Here is a 23,510-nt window from a genome sequence, read left to right as displayed (position 1 = left end):
AGGAAAAGCCGCACTCAGGGATTTCAACGAATATATATATATATATATATATACACACACACATATTTTATATATACACATATACACACACACATAGTATATATATATATATTCACTGAAAAAACCATAGGTTTCACACATGTTATAGTTAGCTGGACATTTTACTGATAAAAAACCAATGAAATTCCCCCGTTATAGTTACTGTAGGCAACTATAACTCACGCGACCGTAATCCTCTGCTGATGCTAATACTGTATTTAGACACTTATTTGCCCATGTCTTCTTCCATTAAATTTTAGCTATACATATATTACAAATATTTTTTTTTCATAAAGACACATATGTCATCAGCAGAGGATTACGGTCGCGTGAGTTATAGTTGCCTACAGTAACTATAACGGGGGAATTTCATTGGTTTTTTATCAGTAAAATGTCCAGCTAACTATAACATGTGTGAAACCTATGGTTTTTTCAGTGAATTTGCAAGGTTTTTTAAATGCTAATTCCTAACTATAACGTGTGTGAAACCTATGGTTTTTTCAGTGAATTTGTACGGTTTTTTAAATGCTAAGTTACTTTACGCCATTTGTGGCGTGCGCGCCCACTTAACGCAGTTCGTTCCGTGCGCGCACAGTGAGCACGCGGTGCGCTTCGCGCACCGCGTGCCCACGTTACGCTAGATGGGCCATGAACGCACGATGCGCTTCGCGCACCGTGCGCACATGGAGGACATATGATGAGCATCGTTGTGACAGGTAAAATATATGTTTTGCATTTAATGTAATAAGCAATGCACAAATGGTGCCCTGCGGGCACCATTTGCACACGGGGTGGGGAGAATGTGGATATATATATATTTTTTTATTATTTATTACCGTACGCGTACGGTAAGCGTAATCGGCGAAATTTTCAAAAAAATTAAAATTGCCTTTTTTCACTTGGGGGATCGTTGGGGACACCCTCGACATGGCTAGGTGCTTGGGAGCTGTCTAAACAGCCCCTTTATATGTTTTTGGACTTTGTTTATGCTGCCCCCCTCAGAGTGCGAGTGAGAAAATGGCGGCCGCCGCTTCCTGGTTTCGACCGATTCAAATGTTTACTAAGATCTAAGAGCCAATCAGAATCGCGCTTGCGCACGTAACCGTACGCGTACGGTAAGCGCACCGTAAGTGCACCGTAAGCTGGCTCAGATATATATATTGATTTAAAGGCTATTTTCTCAGAATCTACTGAACAGATTTACACCAAACCTACAAAAGGCACTTCCTTGACCTGAGGACTATCTCTCTGCCAAATTTCAAGTAATTCTGTTCAGCCGTTCGGGCTGTAGCTGTGTCTAAAGGTCCTATGGAAAAATGCATGGGAAAAACGCGTTTTGGGACCCCCCTTTTATCTCAGCCCCCGCTTGACGAATCCCCCCGAGACTTTCAGGGTAGGAGCGGAGCGTAGCGCCCCACCTATTTTGAAAAATTCGCGAGGATTCGTCAACCAGCGCCAAAGTTATTCAAAATAGAATGTTGCAGATTTCCTATGGAAACGTGGTCCTAACTATAACTACCTACTGGCGACCGCCAGTAGGTAATATATATCTATATCTATATCTATATATATATATATATATATATATATATATATATATTCACTTAAAAAACCATAGGTTTCACACATGTTATAGTTAGCTGGACATTTCACTCAATCCACTGCTCATGACGTCACATATTACATCACTCATGACATGGTCAGTAGCATCACTCATGACATCACTGATGACATCATCATTGTGATAGAGTGGCGGGCGCGCGAGTTATAGTTATCTGAACTAACTATAACGGGGGAATTTCAATGGTTTTTTACGAGTGAAATGTCCAGCTAACTATAACATGTGTGAAACCTATGGTTTTTTAAGTGAATTTGCAAGGTTTTTTAAATGCTAATTCCTAACTATAACGTGTGTGAAACCTATGGTTTTTTCAGTGAATTTGTACGGTTTTTTAAATGCTAAGTTATGTATGTATTATTATATTTTTTATATATTTATTTTACAATAAACTACCTATGTATATAGTTATAGATTGACTGTATCCTGTAATATGGAATGGCTTGTTTAAAATATATATATATATTTTTTAAGGTTTTTCACCGTGCGCGCACCCCGCGATTTTTAAAAAAAATAATAAAATGTTTTTTTCATCCTTCGGGGTCCTTCAGGGACCCCCTGACAAAGGCTAGGGGGTCAGGAACTCTCTACCCTGCCCCCTTTTCACGTTCTCCACCTTTCTTTTTCACTGTCACACAACCAAAACACAGAAAATGGTGGCCGACACTTCCTGATTTCGACCGATTCGAACGTTGACTGACATGTAACCACCAATCAGAATTACGCTAGCGCATGGTTCGCGCTTATAGATATTTATGTACTTTTAACTGCAATTTTCTCAGGAACTACTGAACAGATTGACACCATATGTGCAAAAGGCACATGCCTGACCTGAGGACTACCTCTCTGCCAAATTTCAAGTAATTCTGTTCAGCCGTTCGGGCTGTACCTTCGACTAAAGGTCCTATGGGAAAATGCATGGGGAAAACGCGTTTTGGGACTCCTCTTTTTTCTCAGCCCCCGCTTGACGAATCACTCCGAGACTTTCAGGGTAGGAGCTGTGCGGAGCGCCCCATTAGTTTTGAAAATTTAGCGAGGATTCGTCAGCCGGCGCCAAAGTTATTCAAAATAGAATTTTCAGATTTCCTATGGAAACTCGGTCCTAACTATAACTATCTACTGGCGACCGCCAGTAGATAATATATACATATATATATATTCACTGAAAAAACCATAGGTTTCACACATGTTATAGTTAGCGGAAATTTTACTGATAAAAAACCAATGAAATTGCCCCGTTATAGTTAGTGCTGGCAACTATAACTCACGCGACCGCAATCCTCTGCTGATGCTAATACTGTATTTAGACACTTATTTGCCCATGTCTTCTTCCATACATTTTTAGCTATACATATATTACAAATATTTTTTTTTATAAAGACACATATGTCATCAGCAGAAGATTGCGGTCGCGTGAGTTATAGTTGCCAGCACTAACTATAACGGGGCAATTTCATTGGTTTTTTATCAGTAAAATTTCCGCTAACTATAACATGTGTGAAACCTATGGTTTTTTCAGTGAATTTGCAAGGTTTTTTAAATGCTAATGCCTAACTATAACGTGTGTGAAACCTATGGTTTTTTCAGTGAATTTGTACGGTTTTTTAAATGCTAAGTTACTTTACGCCATTCGAGGCGTGCGCGCCCACTTAACGCAGTTCGTTCCGTGCACGGTTTTTAGCAACTTTAATAAGCCCTGTACATTTGGTGGCCTTCGGCCACCAAAAGCACAGGGGGTGGGGTCAATGTGGATAGTGTTTTTTTTATTTCGATTTTATAATTTCATGTTGCCAAAATTTAGTTTTTTGTCATTATTAATAAGCCCTGTACGTTTGGTGGCCTGCGGCCACCAAAAGCACAGGGGGTGGGGTAAGTGTGGATAGTGTTTTTTTTTTTATATTTTTTTACCGTACGCTTACGGTAAGCGTACGGTAAGCGTACTCGGCGAAATTGCCGAAAAAAAAATAAAACCGTTTTTGTACTTTGGGGATGTTTGGGGACTCCCTCAACATGACTATGTGGGAGGGAGTTGTCAAAACAGCCCCGTAACATGTTTTTGGGCATCATGTTTGATAAATAACACTCAGTGCGAGAGACAAAATGGCGGACGCCGCTTCCTGGTTTCGGGCGATTCGAATGTTTACTAAGATCTAAGAGCCAATCAGAATCGCGCTCGCGCACGCCACCGTACGCGTACGGTAAGCGTACGGTAAGCGTACCGTAAGCGGGCTCAGATATATATATTGATTTAAAGGCTATTGTCTCAGAATCTACTGAACAGATTTACACCAAACCTACAAAAGGCACTTCCTTGACCTAGGGACTACCTCTCTGCCAAATTTCTAGTAATTCTGTTCAGCCGTTCGGGCTGTAGCTCTGTCTAAAGGTCCTATGGAAAAATGCATGGGAAAAATGCGTTTTGGGACCCCCCTTTTATCTCAGCCCCCGCTTGACGAATCCCCCCGAGACTTTCAGGGTAGGAGCGGAGCGTAGCGCCCCACCTATTTTGAGAAATTCGCGAGGATTCATCGACCGGCGCCAAAGTTATTCAAAATAGAATGTTGCGGATTTCCTATGGAAAAGGGGTCCTAACTATAACTACCTACTGGCAACCGCCAGTAGGTAATATATATATATATATATATATATATATATATATATCTATAAAAAATACCCTTTCAGGCATAGAGTGACGAATAAATTATGCAAAAAAGAATTGGTATTTTACCAGTTCAAAGCTGTAATACTGTGCCTGGAGTGATAATTGGCTTTTGTCATTTTACAGCTCGGCAAGGACAGCACTGTGCTAGTCCTATGCTTAAAGACTTTGCTGTACAAATGGCAAAAGACTTTGTCCTTTTCTATCTCGGCGTGGATGGCACTGTGCTAATCCTATGCTTAAACATTTTGATAGAAAAACAGACATTTGAGGTGAACAGATCTAGAGTGTCGCTGGTGTTGAGAGTGCTCCATACAGGAGCTGCTTTCCACCTAAACTTGAGAACTACCCAGAGTTCTCTGCTTCTTTTTTGCATATATATATATATATATATATTCACTTAAAAAACCATAGGTTTCACACATGTTATAGTTAGCTGGACATTTCACTCGTGAAAAACCATTGAAATTCCCCCGTTATAGTTAGTGCAGGCAACTATAACTCACGCGACCGCAATCCTCTGCTGATGATGTCAGATATTACATCACTGTATTTAGACACTTATTTACCCATGTCTTCTTCCATTAATTTTTAGCTATACATATATTACAAATATTTTTTTTTCAGAAAGACACATATGTCATCAGTGATGTAATATCTGACATCATCAGCAGAGGATTGCGGTCGCGTGAGTTATAGTTGCCTGCACTAACTATAACGGGGGAATTTCAATGGTTTTTCACGAGTGAAATGTCCAGCTAACTATAACATGTGTGAAACCTATGGTTTTTTCAGTGGATTTGTACGGTTTTTTAAATGCTAAGTTATGTATTTATTTATTTTTTTAAAGTTTTTTCACCGTGCGCCCACGATGCGTTGTTCGTGCCGTGCGCGTACGGTGCGCGCACCCCGCGATTTTTCGCAAAAAAAAATATTTATTTTTTTACCCTTGGGGGTCCTTCAGTGACCCCCTGACAAAGGCTAGGGGTCAGGACCTGTCCATCCTGCCCCCTTCTCACGTTTTCCCCCTTTGTTTTTCATTGCCTCAGACTGCGAGAGACAAAATGGCGGCCGACACTTCCTGATTTCGACCGATTCGAATGTTTACTGACATCTACCAACCAATCAGAATTGCGCTCGCGCACGTCACCTTGCGCGTACGGTATGCTTACCGTACGCGCACGGTGCGCGCCTATAGATATATATATGCTTTTAACTGCAATTTGCTCAGGAACTAATGAACAGATTTACACCAGACCTGCAAAAGGCACATCCCTGAACTGAGGACTACCTCTCTGCCAAATTTCAAGTAATTCTGTTCAGCCGTTCGGGCTGTAGCTTGGACTAAAGGTCCTATGGAAAAATGCATGGGGAAAACGCGTTTTGGGACCCCCCCTTTTTCTCAGCCCCCGCTTCACGAATCCCCCCGAGACTTTCAGGGAAGGAGCGGAGCGCCCCACCTATTTTGAAAATTTTGCGAGGATTCGTCAATCGGCGCCATAGTTATTCCAAATAAAATGTTGCGGATTTCCTATGGAAACACGGTCCTAACTATAACTATTTACTGGCGACCGCCAGTAGTTAATATGCATATATATATATATATATATATATATACATACACACCCACACACACTTACCTCGCACTCCAAGGAATGATGGCGCTGTGCTCTGGCCAAATTTCATTTATTTAGTCGGCTGATAGGACGCGTTTCGCCTGTCAAGCAGGCTTGCTCACCAACAGTTTTTTCATTACAATTCAACCATTTTTAAATAGACGTGCTCATAGCGTGTCACGTGACATGACTACCAAACAAGTGTATTGAAAGAAAGACTGGTAGTTTTTGCATGCTTTCATGGTATAAAACGCACTAGTTGTTACATCTCAGTATTAATATACATTATTTTCAAGGCACATTTGCGTTACAAAAGTTCCTTTCAAATTAATTACCATTTTCCACAAAATGCTTCCTGAATTTAATTTATCCTAGAAAACGCGGTTAGCAAAAGGTACCCAATCGGCTACTACACTGGTACGTGTCGTGGCTCAATAGGTAAATAAATATACCTAAATGCATGATATTTGTATTGCAAGTTCAAGTTATGTTTGAATTTCTCCCTTAACTTTATTGTTTCATAAATGGGGACCATACTCAACTTGCATCTTGGGAAAACTTTAAGGAACTAGATGTTGATCTAACCCGATTGCCGAGATTAAACAAGTGGGCTTATCAACATGCTCTGTTCCAGTATGCGCAAAGCTAGTGCCACCATTAGTGCAATCATGAATGTTATCATGCCCAGGTGGGAAATTGTGATTATTAACATTTGAATACCAGTTTTCAAAATATTGTGCTTAAAACCCAGTGAAAAAATTAATAAAACTAAAAACAAAAACGGTTAAGAAACAGATTTGAGGAGGCTTCCTTCTATTACTCCATAACATCAATAAACACCTTTATCGATTGTTATAAATGTGTAACCAAATCGTCTTCAATATTTCATCCTGTCGGGGTACGTGTATTTAATTCCAAGATGTAACATGACTCAAGTTTTCTGAGCTTTTTCTCCCGATTACCACCTTGAACATTGGGTGGAATACAGTCAACTACAAAGTACGATAGACCTTGTGCATTTTTGTCATGATGCGACTCAAAGTGGCGCGCCACTGGGTAAGACCTGTCCCCGTTTCGTATTGCTCTTAAAGGCTGCAAAACCCTTTTGTGCACCGGGTGAATTGTGCTGCCCACGTACCTCATGCCACAAGGGCACTGGAGGGCACAGACTGCATAGTCTGTTTTACAGGAGAAGTACCCCTTGATCTTTTTTTCTCTTCTAGAGAGGCCTAGTACATACGATGAAGTATTTTTACCGTACCTGCAGGCCTTTCATTTGATAAAACCCTCCTTACGTTTTAACCAGGTTGAGGAATGGCCGGCTTGTTGTTTCTTCGACACCATGTTGCTGACTAACATTTGTTTTAAAGAGCGTGCTCTTTTAAAGGTTATTGCAGGTCTTGTCTGTACTAATTTGCCTAATAGTGGGTCATTGCGTATTAAGTGCCAATGTTTAGTTATAATATTTCTCACCTTCTCATGTTGGCGGTTAAAGGAGGTGATCGTTCTAACTTGATTACCCTTGGCTTGTTCTTAATTGATTTTGCTCTGACTTTTATTGAAGAGGATATCCTCTCTGGATCTCTTCTTTGCTCTCTGAATGGTAGTTTGTACATTTTCCTCTGTATAACCTCTTGCTTTGAAACGAGTCCTCAAACAGTTTAATTCTCGGTCTAAGACATTCTGTTCACTACAGTTGCGTATTGTCCTCAGGCATTCTCCGTAAGGAATGCTTCTTATTAAGTTATAGGGATGGCCACTAGTTGCATGAAGCAACGTGTTTCTTGCTGTTGGTTTCCTATAAAGCATAGTGTGCAGTTTAGAGTCTTTTACATAGATAGTTAAGTCCAGGAAGTTAATAGAGGTATTGCTAATTGTGCTAGTAAATTTCAGATTTAAATCATTTACTTGCAGTTTTTTAATGAATTTTTTAGCTGATTCCTCTGTACCTTTCTATACGACGAAAAGATAGTCGAAACAACTCCAATGTAGCACATTCTCCTCCCATTCTGCCTGGTAGATGACCCGGATCACCTGCTCCTCCCACCAGCCCATTTGCAAATACGCATAGCTGGGGGCGAAGCAGGTGCCCATCGCTGGCCTGCAGGTTTGGTGAAACAGCTCGTCATTGAAGAGGAAGTAGTTATTCTTCAGACAAACAGAGTCCATAGATAGCAGCATCTGTGTATGCGACCATAGTTTGATTGGTTGATTGCTCAGGAAACGCTTGATGACTTTTAGACCATCTTCGTGCCTAATGCTGGTATATAAAGTAGTGACATCAATTGTTACTAGCCGCAGGTCTTGGTCCCAGGGAAGGTCATACATTTTCTTCAAAAAGTCCCCCGTATCCTGAATATAGGAAGGGAGTACTTTAAACAAAGGATATAAAAATGAATCTATAAACTTGGAGGTCTTTTCTAAAGCTCCACCAATGGTGGAGATAATGGGGCATCCTGGGGGGGCTCTCAAGGCTTTTGTGAACTTTTTAAATAAAATACTTGCACCACAGGATTATCGACTTTTAAAAATACATCCATGAGCTGATGCAAACCAGGAAGAGAATTCCTTTGGATGTCAGAGAAACCTATCCTTTACCGGAGGATTATCTGCAGTAAGGTAAGTTTCCTCTCACATTGACTATTTAAATAAGGGTCAATTCCTTGTTACTAGCACACTCCAGACAACTCCCACGTGGAACAGAAATAAATTTTTGTTATTCTTTATTTTTGCCTTTTATGCCTTTTCTGTTGTGCAGCTGCAATATGAGTAAGAACATGACACATAGAGAATTATTGTGGTTGGACATATAGGGGGGGGAACTTCATATGTGTGTATTGTGTCTCACTTACAGGGCAGACAGGGTGGATCATAGGAGTGAGGTCTACATCTCCCGAAGACATCCCTATTCTGTGTTACGCAGCGGCAACATTGTTTCTTTTGTCCCTTTTTTCCCTTTCCCCTATGGTTTATTATCTGTTGAGCGAGACATATATATACTCATGGGTATCTCCATATAGGGGAATGGATTAATTAGCCTCAACCATCGTTCCTGCTGTATTCGGCTGTAAAGGTTAGTGCTTAACCTTCCTCTGTGTGACAGAGTGACAAGCTCACGGTTACTTACGGCCCGAACGATGGACACCAACACTGTTCTTACATCGGTGTTGGAAACATTGACCGCCCTAAGGATGGAGGTAGACACTTTTAGGGGGGAGAATTTAGAATTACGAAATTAAATGGGCACCACGAGACGTGAAGTTGCAGGTCTGTCTCGCTGTAGGCCCACAGATACACGGGGGGCCCAGTACATTAGGAATTGGACACTACCTCCACCAGCGTCTCATGATACAGATACTGGGTAGTCGACTCATGCCTTGGGAGGGGGAGCAGGTCCTTCCACCATACAGGTGTTACACCCCGCACAATTACCCTTAGCTCCTCCTGAAAGATTCTTTGATGATCCAAAGAAGTTTGGTATTTTTCTGGGGCAGTGTAAACTACACTTTATGTGCAAACCAGCGGTGTTTCCCACTGACCAGGCTAAAATGGCCTTTGTGATATCTTTTCTTAGAGGAAATGCAGCTAGATGGTCTTTTCCCCTGATAGAAAGAGATGACCCTGTCTTGCGTAACTTTGATACCTTCTGTGAGGAAATGCGCAAACTGTTTGATAGGAAGGCACACCAGCTCTCGTTAGACAGGGAATTGCTTACGTTAAAACAAGGTACACAAGATTTATTAACATACATCACTACTTTCAATAGACTCATAGCTGAAACAGGCTGGCCTATGGAGAAAAGGACATCTTTGTATTATCAAGGGCTGAGAAGTGAACTAAAAGACGTCTTGGCTCAGGTGGTGCACATGCCAACCTCCTGTGACAAACTCATTGATCTCACCGTTCAATTGGACCATAGGCTCCAAGAGAGAAAAGGAGATAAACAGCGCACTGAATCTAGATATATACCACCCCGTCCAAGAGCGATAGAAGGACATCCACCAGCTTCTGATGGGACAGAACCCATGCAAAAGAGTGGCATACGAGGTCCACTAAGTCAAGAGGAAAGAGAGCGAAGGCGGAGACAACGGTTATGTATGTACTGTGGTAAACCTGGGCACTTTCTCAAGGACTACAAGGCAAAATCCAAGACAACCTACAAAGAATTCAAAGGGAACCAGAACGTGCCAGAGGTGGAATACCGTCTTGAGAACTCGGAAAACTAAAGGGCCCAAACAAGTTACAGATCCCTTGTTTTAGGCCCACTGATGAAGAGGTCTGTCCAGCTGTGGTCAACACAGTCCAAACTACAGTGGCCCATATGAACGTATGTGTCTCATTGGATATACCTGGGGGAGAACTTCTACTAGTACAAGCCCTGTTAGACTCTGGGGCCACGGGTAACTTTATCGACCAAAGATATGCACAAGAAATCGGTATACCCTGTGTAAAGAAAAAGATCCCAGAACTAGTAAAAGCTGTAGACGGTACAGAGTTGACGTCCGGCCCTGTACGATATCGCACCCAGCAGATCCAAATGCAGGTGGGCATGAACGACTATGAATACATCCAATTTGATTTAATAGACGCCCCTCATTTCACTCTTATATTGGGCATGTCCTGGCTTACACTGCATGATCCCTTCGTGCAGTAGGCAGCTCAGACAGTCACGCTAAATTCCTTGCATTGTATGGAACATTGTATTAAAGACAGAATCCAAGAAGCCCCGCAGAAGGAGAACCCTGCTGAGTTGCTCGCCAGCAGTTGTTTTACCCAAAGTGTGGCATGTGTTACCACACTACCAGAGGAATACCAGAAATATCACGCTGTGTTCAGTGAACAAGAAGCAAGCAAGCTGCCACCACACAGGGCGCATGCTTGTGTTATTGCTCTGGAACCTGGAGCCAGCATTCCGTGTAGCCGCATCAGAAACCACGTATCTACAGCAATACCTTGAGAAACTACTGTCATCTGGCTTCATTCGTCCTTCCTCTTCACCAGCGTCCTCGCCACTTTTTTTTATTCCGAAACGAGAAGGGGGCCTAAGGGCTTGTATTGATTATAGGGCGATCAACCGAGTAACCAAGAAGAATAGATATCCCTTGCCCTTAATACCTGTCCTCCTGGATCAATTGAAAGGAGCCACAGTATTTACCAAGCTAGACCTCCGTGGAGCATATCATCTGGTAAGAGTGCGGCGAGGGGATGAATGGAAAACGGCCTTTCGTACCAAATTCGGACTGTACGAATATCAGGTTATGCCTTTCGGACTTTTCAACGCCCCCGCCGCATTCCAATACTTCATGGATGAAGTCTTATGAGGATTATTAGATGTGTCATGCATAGTATATATCGACGACATCCTAGTGTACTCGGCTTCCCTAGAAGAACACATCCCCCATGTATCTGCAGTTCTGGAGCGACTGCAGCAGTACACGCTTTATGCAAAACTAGAGAAGTGTTTTTTCCATACTACAGAAGTAGAGTTCTTGGGTCATGTTATCGGCCCCCATGGACTCTGTATGGATAAGAAGAAAACACAAGCCATCACTCAATGGGAATCCCCTTCATGTGTGAAAGCCCTACAGAGTTTCTTGGGGTTTGCAAACTTCTATAAGAGATTTATTAAAAACTTCTCCTGTATCATCCAACCCTTGACACTCCTTCTCCGGAAGGGAGCTGCCTTTAAGTGGACAGAATCAGCAGAAAAGTTGTTCCAAACATTAAAACTTTGTTTCACCTGTGCTCCAGTGCTGAGACATCCAGACGCCTCACCACCATTCATACTTGAAACGGATGCCTCTTATTATGCCATTGGGGGAATCCTTTCTCAACGACACCCAGACACAGGCCAACTCCATCCTGTCGCCTTCTTCTCCAGGAAGTTGTCCAATTGTGAGGTAAACTACAATATTACAGATAAAGAACTGTTGGCAATCAAACGAGCCTGTGAGGAATGGAGACATCATCTAATGGGGGCCAGACACACGGTGGAAATATACACAGACCACAGGAACCTGCTGTTCGTAATGAAAGGCAGAGCCCTAACTCCTCGACAACTACAATGGTCATTGTTTTTTGCGGACTATGACTTTGTGATCAAATACAGACCAGGACCACAAAACGGGAAAGCTGATGCGCTTTCAAGACCCTTGCCTAATCCTGCAGTCAGTTCCGATCCTGTGGAAGAACCAGCCATTATACTACAAAAGGCTTTTTTTTCAAACAGAGAAAATAGCTTTCATCACCACTAATGACTTCTTGGAAGAGGTGAAGAAACAAACCACTGGCCTCGATAAAGATGCATGGGTCATAGAAGAACCACAACATTGTTCTGTCAGGGATGAGTTGTTGTTTCATGATGAGAGACTGTACATTCCTGAAGGACCACTCCAGCAACAGGCCTTACAATGGATCCACGATACTACCTTGGGCCGACACATGGGAATGCAGAAAATGCTACAAACCATGTCTCGATACTTTTGGTGGGAATCACTTCGGAGAGACACTGCAAGATACATTTCTGAATGTTCCATTTGCACTCAAGCCAAAGCACAACAACAGCGACCCAGTGGTTTACTCAGACCTATACCCACACCACCAGCTCCTTGGCACACTGTGTTCATGGACTTTCTTGTGGAAATGCCTCTTAGCTCTGGCCACAACACTATACTAGTAGTCATCGATCATCTGACTAAGATGGGCCATTTTGTCGCTCTGACCAAAATTGCCTACCTCAGCAGAACTGGCTACAGTCTTCTTGCAAACATAGTGCGACTACACGGAATCCCTTCAGTCATCATCACAGACAGAGGGACCCAGTTCACCTCCAAATTCTGGAAAGCTCTGTGTGCTGTCATGAAGATCGATGCACGTCTGTCTACGAGTTATCACCTGCAGACAGACGGCAAAACAGAATGATTGAACCAGACCTTAGAACAATACTTAAAGTATTTCACCTTGTTACAAGAAGAAGACTGGAGCAAGCTCTTGTGGACAGCAGAGTTCGCCTACAATAATGCCGATCATTCTTCTTTAGGATGTTCTCCCTTCTTCTGTCTCAATGGTTTTCATCCCAACATATTTCCCTTTGAACGTCCTGTGGTCTCTAATCTTCCTTCTATTCAAGAACATCATGCACACCTTAAGCTAGCGTTAGGCAACGCCAAAACACACCTAGAAGAGGCACGAAGGTGGGATAAACAACAGGCAGATAAAAAGAGATCACCAGAACCTTCCTATAAGATAGGAGACAGGGTGTGGCTTAACACTAAACACCTGAAACTCAAAGGGAACAACAGATTGCAGCCAAAATTTGTGGGTACCTATCCTATCGACAGAATTGTAAACCCCGTCGCCATGAGATTAAAACTTCCCATTACCTGGCGAATTTACCCAGTGTTCCACATTTCCCTCCTTAAACCCTGTCTCCAGGGCACCCGCTTACCGGTAAGACCACAATCTGTGGAACTAGATGGGGAAGAGGAGTACGAGGTGCAGAGCATTTTGGATTCCAAATACATTCGGAGACACATACTTTATCTCAATGACTGGAAAGGTTATGGCCCTGAAGACCGCTCATGGGAACCAGCGGCTAATCTTCATTGCCCTGGTCTTCTGAGGCGATACCATTCATGATTTCCCACCAAGCCTGGTGGACCGCCGAGACGTCGGTCAATGAGAGGGGGTACTGTAATGGCTAGGCGGAGATAGGTACATGGGGCATACACACACAGGACACTGTATGGATGAATGTGCACAGAACTACAGCTCCCATATCTCCCAAGACAGGCTGGCTATCACACCTGACTGCTGGTACATAAGCCCCGCCTTTGTTTTGCTCGGGGCTTGTCACTCGAATATTTTCGGTGTTGGAGAAACCGCGTGAAGCAGCAGCGTCAGACAAGCGGCTGACCTCAGGACTCTGTAGAATCTGTGTCATCCGCCTTTTGGTTCGAGGATATTTCACCAGAGAAGCACTGCCGCATCTCGCCTCAAGCGCCTCAACCGCTATGGTAATGTTAAAAACCCCCGAAGCAGTGAATCGCCATACGAGAGACTCTGTAGGCATGTCCATGACGCGCATGATAGAGTTTAGCACATCGGAATGAACCGCAGCTGAGAGTGGGCGTCTTACGCTCAGTAGTCAAGTACCGAAGAAACGGCTGCAAACTCAGAGCAGCCTCATCGTCGCGGGCTACTCCTAGCTTCATGGAAGCCTCCCGAGTGAGGATCAATCAGAGCTGGTGAAGCGCTTTTGCTTTCCTTGCCTCACTCTTGCCAGGTCCGCTCAGGAGAGCGGGAGAGCGAGGAATACATACTCTTGAAGAACAATTGCCTTCCAGAACTATTTTTGAGGCTCTGAGCAGCCATGTGGAAATATTATGCTTATTTAGGAGTCTGAACACAACCAGGATATCCATGAGCTGACGCAAACCAGGAAGAGGATTCCTTTGGACGTCAGAGAAAACTTTCCTTTACCGGAGGATTATCTGCAGTAATATAAGTACCTTTCACATTGACTATTTAAATAAGGGTCAATTCCTTGTTACTAGCACACTCCAGACAACTCCCACGTGGAACAGAAATGTATTTTTGTTATTCTTTATTTTTGCCTTTTATGCCTTTTCTGTTGGGAGATGTGCAGCTGCAATATGAGTAAGTACATGACACATAGAGAATTATTGTGGTTGGACATATAGGGGGGACTTCATATGTGTGGATTGTGTCTCACTTACAGGGCAGACAGGGTGGATCGTAGGAGTGAGGTCTACATCTCCCAAAGACATCCCTATTCTGTGTTACGCAGTGGCAACGTTATTGTTTCTTTTGTCCCTTTTTCCCTTTCCCCTATGGTGGTATTATCTGTTGAGTGTGACATATATATACTCATGGGTATCTCCATATAGGGGAATGGATTAATTAGCCTCAACCATCGTTCCTGCTGTATCCGGCTGTAAAGGTTAGTGCTTACCCTTCCTCTGTGTGACAGTATATATATATATATATATATATATATATATATATATATATATATATATATATATATATATACATACATACACAAATGACTGATAGGGGTACACAGAGACAGCCATCAACATTAAAAGATCTTTATAAGCAACTGGAAAAGCTCAGCAAAACTGAGCAAGCTAAATGGTAGGAGCACAAATCACTGTCAAAGTATTTAGAAGTTGGAAGAATCCCGCGAGGGCTTAGAATTATGCTTCCCCCGAGCTATGAAAATCCAAACCCCAACATGCTACGGGAGTGGGCAGAAAGCAATTTGGAAGCATCTAAAAACTTAATGTGCATTCTAATTAAATATGCTGACCTTGCAACACAAAATTGATAACATCAATGAACAACACCAATTTTGCCAAGCTAAGAGAACAAATGCTGGCACGTCTAAAGAAAGAAGAGGACATAATCAAAAAACGCAAAACATTCAAGTTTCAGCGAGATAAAGTGGACTATGAAAAAGGTCAAATACGACGCAGTGAAATCCATCCCGAAAGCAGTATGATTCACTCAGAACCGTGATAACCAAGGGGGGTTGATAATGAAATTCCTACAACATCATCGATATCAGATTTAAGCTCGCCCGTGGAAAGTGGGTCGGAAGGAGAGCAAACAGCAGGAGCAGCTGACAACGCTGCCTTCCATAAACTAAAACACACGATCAGAGATGAAATTGTTTTTTTAAAAGAAGAACGACGTTTGACCTTACGCCCCAGAATTACAAACATCAGAGGAGGCAAAGGAGGAATGCCAAACGTCGTGAGAGACGCAGAGCAAGGCGCCAGCGGAATGTCGCGTCCCCAGCCAACCAGCAACAACAACAAAAAACCGACAAGAAGGAATTGGCGGCATAAGTAGATCAAATTGAAGATAACGCCAATGCCATCATCAACCTCTCCGAACTAACTTTAAGTGAAGCAGAGAAACAACTCTTATCGCTTGGTTTATCGTACTGTCCAGAGTCTAACTTCGACTATATTCAGACCAGGGTGGACGTCTACAAGTATAGAAGGAAACTCAAATTACAAAAATGTCATAGTCTGAGACCAACAAAAACATACTTGCCTGTTTCCAGTCCAACAATGCAAGACAACGCGTGTCCTCTAACTGTATCTGATGTAAATTTACTATGCGACATGCAGGCCTTACAAAATGATGTCATAATATCACTTGATTCACAAACCGCAGATCAAATACTGGTGAAGCAATCAATACAAATCAATGCTACAACCAGCACAAGTTTCAAACCAAAGTCAACTTTTGTCCCAGTTCTTCCAAGGGACTCTATCGATACATTTAATGAAAGTATTTTGACGGAATTGAAAAAATTAAATTACAAAACACAGGCGACAATTAAACATCAAAAAGCGCGCCAACACCAATACTACCAACTTATTAAAAGATTGCAATCAAAGGACTCCCTGGTGATAAGAAATTCAGATAAAGGGGGGAACGTGGTGCTCTGGCATAGGAAACTATACTTAGAAGAAGCACTTATGCAACTTAACGATAGGACGTGCTACAAAATCAGCAACAAAATAACAACAATTGCAGCACAAAATGAACTATTCAAACGACTCTTGGCATGGAAAAGGGCAGGCCTATTAAATCAAGACGAGTATAAATTCCTCAAAAAGGACTATCCAGTCACACCTGTGATTTATTTCATCCCGAAAATACATAAGAAACAAAGCCACCAGGAAGACCAATAATTTCTGCCAAACAAAGCTTGTTAGAAAATTTATCGATATACATTGACTCATTCCCACAGGATTTCGTGAGAGCTCTTCCATCTTTTGTTCAGGACACTACAGATTATTTAAAAAAAACTACAAGAGTGTCAATGGTGCAAATATTATCCTTTAATAAATATAGATGTATCTAATTTATATAAGAGCTCTGAAGCATTTCCTGGATAGGCGGCCCATACAGTTTCATAATCACAATAAGATGTTGATCAGCCTAACTGAATTCTGCTTGAATAACAATTACTTCCTCTTCCAGACCCAAATTTACCAACAAGTGAGAGGGGTGGCTATGGGGGCAAGCTTTTCTCCTAGTTATGCTTGCCTCCATATGGGATGGTGGGAGGAGGTGATTGTCAAGGCACTGTATGGTGATATTTTATCAAATCATGTAATCAAATGGGTCAGATATATAGATGACATGTTCTTGATATGGCGAGGTGATAGAAAAAGTGCTGAAGCCTTCATCACCAATTTGAACAACAATGACATCAATTTGCATCTCACCCACAACATCAGTGAACAGTCTGTCTATTTCTTAGATGTGGAGATTTTGGTGGCCAATAATTGTCTAGAAACACGACTATTCCGTAAGCCCATGGCAGGGAACACCCTACTGCATGCATCCAGTTTTCATCCAAAGCATATAATAAATAGTATCCCCTATGGGGAAATGCTTCGGATGCGCAGAATATGAAGTAGGGAGGAGGATCTAATATTGGCACAAAAACAGTGCAAACAATGTTTCCTAGCCAGGGGTTATTCAGCTTTGAATATAGAGGCAGCGATCAGAAAAACAAATCAACTAAAGCAGAGAAGACCTTTTGTCAAAAGCAAATAAAAAACAGATGCAAAGACCATTTCTGAATCCAACAATCCGAGACTAATTTTGACATACAGCAAACAGAGGGAGGATATTTGCCGAATAGTAAGGAAAAACTAGCAAATAATACGTAACAATTCTTTAATGGGATAACTATGTCCCAGAAATCCTATTGTTACATATAGAAGGGCAAGCTCTACTAGTGATTATCTAGTGAAAAGCAGCCCAGAGATTACCTCCAACAAAAATTGGCTGTCAGGACTAAAAGGTTTTAGAAAATGCTGGTCTTGCAAAGCTTGCAAATTAGGTATCAATAAAAACTCGTATATCACACCTTTTAGGACTTCCCCCACCATGATCTCCAAGTCTTTGACTTGCAAAACTGAATATGCTGTTTATGTGTTGGAGTGCTCTTGTGGACTCAAATACATTGGCAGTACAAAACTGCCAGTCCACAAGAAAATTCTCTAACACATAAGAGCCATTACCAATTTTGATTCGAGCTATCTTGTTGCACGCCACTTTAGGGAAGTCCACAACAATAATATACAAGACCTAACATATTTTGTTGTGGACTCTATACCGCCCTTAAGACGCGGAGGTGATAGGGAGGATAACCTTAGAAAACTGGCGACTCAATACATCTTGGAGTTTGACAATAAGAGTCCCAATGGCTTCAATACAACAGAGGACCTATATACATGGCTCTAAGGTTGAAGAATCCTGTTCTCAGTCTAAACTGGCACTACTGGAACAGAACAAAATTAAGTGTCTAATCACTTTGTGTTTAGTTTAATATATGCAGCCAATCAACAAAAGGTAAAAGTGTTGAGGATTAATCCTATCCAATTACAACTGGCTACATATCTTATTATCCGCAAAGAATCCCTGTATCAACTGTATCTTTCCCAGACTTTAATTTTACCACTATAAAACCATTCAATGGTTTTTATTTCTTGCACAAAAGCACTTTTAAGCACTTGTATAGCACACTTCATATGTAGTATATTAGACGACTTTGGTATAATATTTTTAATTAGTAGCATGAAACAAAAGTCATTATTGTATTTTTTAACTATGGCTATGCAATTGTTTTAAATGAATACAGCAATGTGTAGGTACTAGCAAATCATGTTATGAGGTGATATTTGATCTGTATAAATTGCTTAGTATCTCTAGCTACCGCATTTTATGAACCAACAAGAGGACTTTTTACTAACTTGTATATACAAGTCCGGGGAACCATACCTATCCTGGCCTATGTCAGGGTATGAACGCTATCTCTTGATAAGGTTCCGTTTTGATTTATTTCATCTCCTGTTGGCAGTACCAAAAGGAGCCCATCGAGGCCAAGTGTTACCTGCTTGCGGCTGCGACGGGAAGTCTCCGCAAGATTTGGCACACTTTTTATTTGTTTGTCCTTATTACCTAGTACCTCGGAGATTGTATTTGAAGCCTTGTTTAAAGGATTTACAATTTACCCAAATTAAACCAGCACTTTATTACCTCCAACTCCTGAATTGTGATTATACTTTGTTTATATGCAGTTTTCTGAAACTTGCTATCACCTTCAGGAAGAGTATGGAAGGTTAATTATGCTGCTACTATCGCTGTATTTTTATCCCTTTTTAACTCTGTATACTTATTTATATTTTTAACTTGTTGTATCATATGTGTTATCCTGGTTTTAGAATACTCTTGGATATTATCTTGCGTTTTATTGATGAAATGGATGGTTTCTCTTTATATGAAAGGAATATGTTATGTCTGTATGTTCTAAAATGTACTTTTATGGATGTATTGTATTACATTCGAATAAAGATATAAAAAAAAAAAAAAAAAAAAAAAAAAAAAAAGTCCGGGGGTCGATTCACATTGTGTATAGAAACAGATATTTTTGAAATCAATTCAATTATATGAAGGTATCAAACAATTACATTTTATAGAATTGAATGTACCATTTGATTTGCTGCTAAGTTGATATATTAGAAAACAGAACAAAAGTCTGTTTTCTTTGTTGTCTTTGGCACTAGCACTTTAAGAAGGGAAAAAAATTCACAACATGTCATGTGATCAAGGGCTGCAAAGCCCGAAACGCGTCATGACAGCATTTTGCACTAAATAAATCAAGCACAAAGAAACTGGAGTCTGTTTCTCTTCTTACAAGTTTCCATAAATCAAGGAGCTGTTAAGTTGGAAAATCGTTTATATATATATATATATATATATATATATATATATATATATATATATATATATATAAAACAGTGCACTACACCCTTATATCTCTGTGTAACATGTTGTATTGTCCACTCCACTAAAAAACATAACATGTGCCCATGTACTTTATTAGATGATATCTGTATAGAAGTTGACTTTTCCAAAAACACTGAAATTTAGTTTTGACGTTTAAGCGAAACTGCTTAATTGACAGACATGTTGGGATTTGCAAGATGTCACATAAGTGCATTCAAGCTGGAAGATAATAAATCTCTACACATCCCTATAGAGGAACTGAGCTTTGGTGATAAATGTAACCAATGTCTAACCTGCTTTGTCATCCACCGAAATATTAAGGTTCGAGTTGCCCTGCTGAGAAACCACCTGGGGACTTGCACATTTGCCAGAGCCCAGGGATTCGGGTTTCTATTCTACATTGGTAAACAATGTATATAAGAAACACAGAATATTAATAAGCCATATGCAACTATGCAATAAGAGAGATTAATGAAACAAAAAAAAATCTATATTTACCTTCAGTTACTAGAAAAGCACAGAATCTTAAGTAAAAGGTTTGACTAGTACACAATGTAAAGGGACTCTGTTTACCAACGCCAGAAGGGTGGGAAGCCGAAGGGAGCTTGCAGGATAAGAACTCCTGACCTGCAACTCACGCATGCTTCAGTTCACTGACCCTTCCTGACAGATAGAAGCTTCCGTATATTCTCATGCATTTACAATATGTTTTCATTACAAGGGTTCACTTACTTTCTCTCATTCATACACACCCTGGAAGTACTGTGTACACACAAAAAGATGTGTGTGCAATTACCCACTGAACCCAGCTCATTAGCCACATGTAAAAATGAAAAGATGGCTCCATGTCACTTTAGCATTTAAATTGCCATGTGGTGTGTTGTTCCAAATGGTTCCATTAAAATGAACCAAGGCTGCAACGCCCAGAATACACCAATATCAAATGTTAAATCAAAACCCACAACTGGTCAAATTGTGCCCAAGTCACACTGAGTCATCTGGTCAGTTTAGCCACATGTCAACAATGAGATGTGTGCCCCTTACGCAACATCCAGTTCTTCGAAACGAAAAAGGAACTAAAGTTTCCCCAAACACTGCTTGTGTTTCAACTGTACAGATACCTACTTAAAACACTACACTTTAGTCAAAAAAACTGAAAAAGTAGCCCCAACAATACCGCCCACTCCCCTCAACACAAATTGAGCCACCCTTTACCAATCCGTTGCCACTCAAATGTTGGGTGCACCCATACCTACTTTTATCCAGCTTGAAATGCATAGTTTTATTCACACACGAGTGAGCAACCCGTAAAATATCCATATTTTCCCTGAACATTGACCCCGCGCAAACGGACCTCTTTTTACCGCTAGAAGCGTGAGACAGCGCAATTCCTCAACTCTGTGGCATAATTAGTTACTTTTTGCAGTCAGGGTACCTACCGCAGCCCACCCCACCTCAACCCCACGCCTCCTAACCTGTGCATCCTCCGGGCTCCGGCAGGTGGCGATCACGTAGTCGAGCGCCGGCTGCAAAGTGGCCAGTGATTTCACTAGCCCGAGTCCCAGCCCTCGGTTAGACCCGGTGACAACCACAGAGCGGCAGCGGCGCGCAGGGGTCTGGCGGGCGGTCATGGTGCGTGTGGTACAGCAGTGCCGAACTGTCCCGGGTGCAGTCTATAAATACAAGTTTTATGGGTCTGTGGGAAGAAGAGGTAAGGAATGGATCAAATCCGTCACACAGGGTCAAACCAGCCGCTGGTCCAGCTCATCCGGACCCTACTCAAGAGGGCCTGGCAACTAAACCATCCAGGTACCTGCTCGAGCGCACTGGGGCGCTTCCTTTTACCCTGGCTACGCCCCTGCCCGCCCTTGACAATGAACGTTCACTTTTACTTGAAGCCACGCCCGATGCAGCGTGTGTCGCCGAGCATTTGTAAGCGCTTCTGTCTTCCATTCTGACCATTATACATCGTGACCTCGGCCGCCTGGGATGCCTTTTGAACAGCACGCTCTGTGCTCTAAACGGTCCGTGCTGTCAGATAACTAACCGCAAGTTTTTCGTGTGATAGGGAGAGCACCAGTACTTCGCAGCCGCGGTGCAAACATTTTAATTACAATATGTGCCCATTGGGCTCAAAGGGCTTCATTCCCCCCCCCCTCCCCCACACACACACACACACCTCCGTCGTGTGTGTGAGCCCTGGCTGAGACACCTTGTCTGTCTTAACGCAGCCGCACCGAGTACTTCGCAGGTCTTTAAAAAGACAATGGGGCAGATTTACAAGCCCCTTGCACCACTTTTGTGTCACTTTTAACATGGGAAAAGTGATGCAAAAGTGGCGCAAGGGGCATGTAAATCTGCCCCCATGTACCTGTTAACGTGGCTTTGTTGTGTCTTCCCCCTTTCTGAAAGCCCCTGCATCTCCACTCTATTACTGGAAGAATTAGCCCCCTGAAATTTTCTAGTAGCCCCCCCCCCCCCCACGAAATGTGGCTCTAGTTGCGTCTCTGGTGCATACATAGGTCCTTCTCAGTAACAAACAAGTTCCATGGATCCTCGATTGTCAATGCTTTCATAATAGTCTTTCAAGCACTGTGCCAAGAACTCAGCACATAGGGGCAGATTTATGAGGCCCGTTGCGCCATCGGAACGTCACTTTTTGTGATGTTCCGTGGCGCAGAAGCCAGCGTGATATTTATCAGGCAGCACTGAGCCACTTTTCTTGGCTTAATGCTGCCTCATAAATATCAGTGGATGGTTACAGTTCCTTCAAAGAGAGAGATTTACAGCAGATAGGTAAGCTGTAAAAATGGGGAATGTCGCCATAGGATAGGTGAGTGTGCAGAGAGGAGAGAGAGTGTACTCCTTTGTATGGTACTTGGTGCCCTCACACACCCTTGCGAGTGTATAGCATCATCATTGGGCAAGGTTGCTCCTCGTGGGGGTGGCGCTGCAGTCCCTCACGGGCCCTTGTTAGGGGCTCTCTGGCGGAGATCTTTTCAGGAGTTGCCGCATTTGTGTCTGAGGGTGTGTGGGTTGGGGAGTGATAGTGAGTGGAAGTTAAAATGAGCCAGGAGGCCCAAGTAATTTATTCACAGGACCCCTGGTTCAGAGTAAAAAATTCACGGGGATGGAGATGCACTATAGTGCCAATTGTGCTACCGGCAGTACGGGTAGGTTTCTCGTTAACGTGAGGCAGGATTTCTACCTCACTCCGCGGTACCGCCGACGGAGCCCTTCTTCTATCCAGGGAGGGCTGTGAACAGGACTTACGTAGAATAACGTGTCCTCAGACAATAATTGTCGAACAAACCTTAATTAGGATATATACGGGAATATAGGTTGTCTATTCCTGATTCTCGCTATTCTTTTTTCTATCTGGTCCTGATGAAGCGCTCTGGGATCCATTAGGGACCACTTCACAGCGCGAAACATGTTGACCCCTGTCTCAAAATCACTTTAGTCACATACTACACGGGTTGAGAGAAGTGGGATTCTATTTGGTCTTGTTTCCCCTCTTCAATTGGCACTATAGTGCATCTCCATCCCTGTGAATTTTTTACTCTGAACCAGGCGGCAACTCCTGAAAAGATCTACGCCAGAGAGCCCCTAACAACGGCCCATGAGGGACTGCAGCGCCACCCCCACGAGGAGCAACCTTACCCAATGATGATGCTATACACTCGCAAGAGTGTGTGAGGGCACCAAGTACCATACAAAGGAGTACACTCTC

The 23,510-nt window shown here is 42.3% G+C and overlaps 1 protein-coding gene across 1 annotated transcript in view; it reads right to left on the bottom strand.

Moving 5' to 3' along the window:
- LOC146868260 (uncharacterized) overlaps positions 1 to 21,636 on the bottom strand; it is a 136,736-nt gene extending 115,100 nt beyond the window's left edge. Inside the window, exon 1 of the mRNA XM_085609586.1 lies at positions 21,253 to 21,636. Within this exon, the coding sequence (XP_085465712.1) occupies positions 21,253 to 21,408 (156 nt within the window). The 5' untranslated portion in view covers positions 21,409 to 21,636. The remainder of the gene's footprint in view (positions 1 to 21,252) is intronic.
- Positions 21,637 to 23,510: the final 1,874 nt, after the last annotated feature.

This window comes from Triturus cristatus, chromosome 1_2 (genome assembly GCF_964204655.1).
Source record: "Triturus cristatus chromosome 1_2, aTriCri1.1, whole genome shotgun sequence".
Lineage (NCBI taxonomy): Eukaryota > Metazoa > Chordata > Amphibia > Caudata > Salamandridae > Triturus > Triturus cristatus.
Note: the sequence above shows the minus strand (reverse complement) of the source record. Positions and strands in the feature narration are given on the sequence as shown.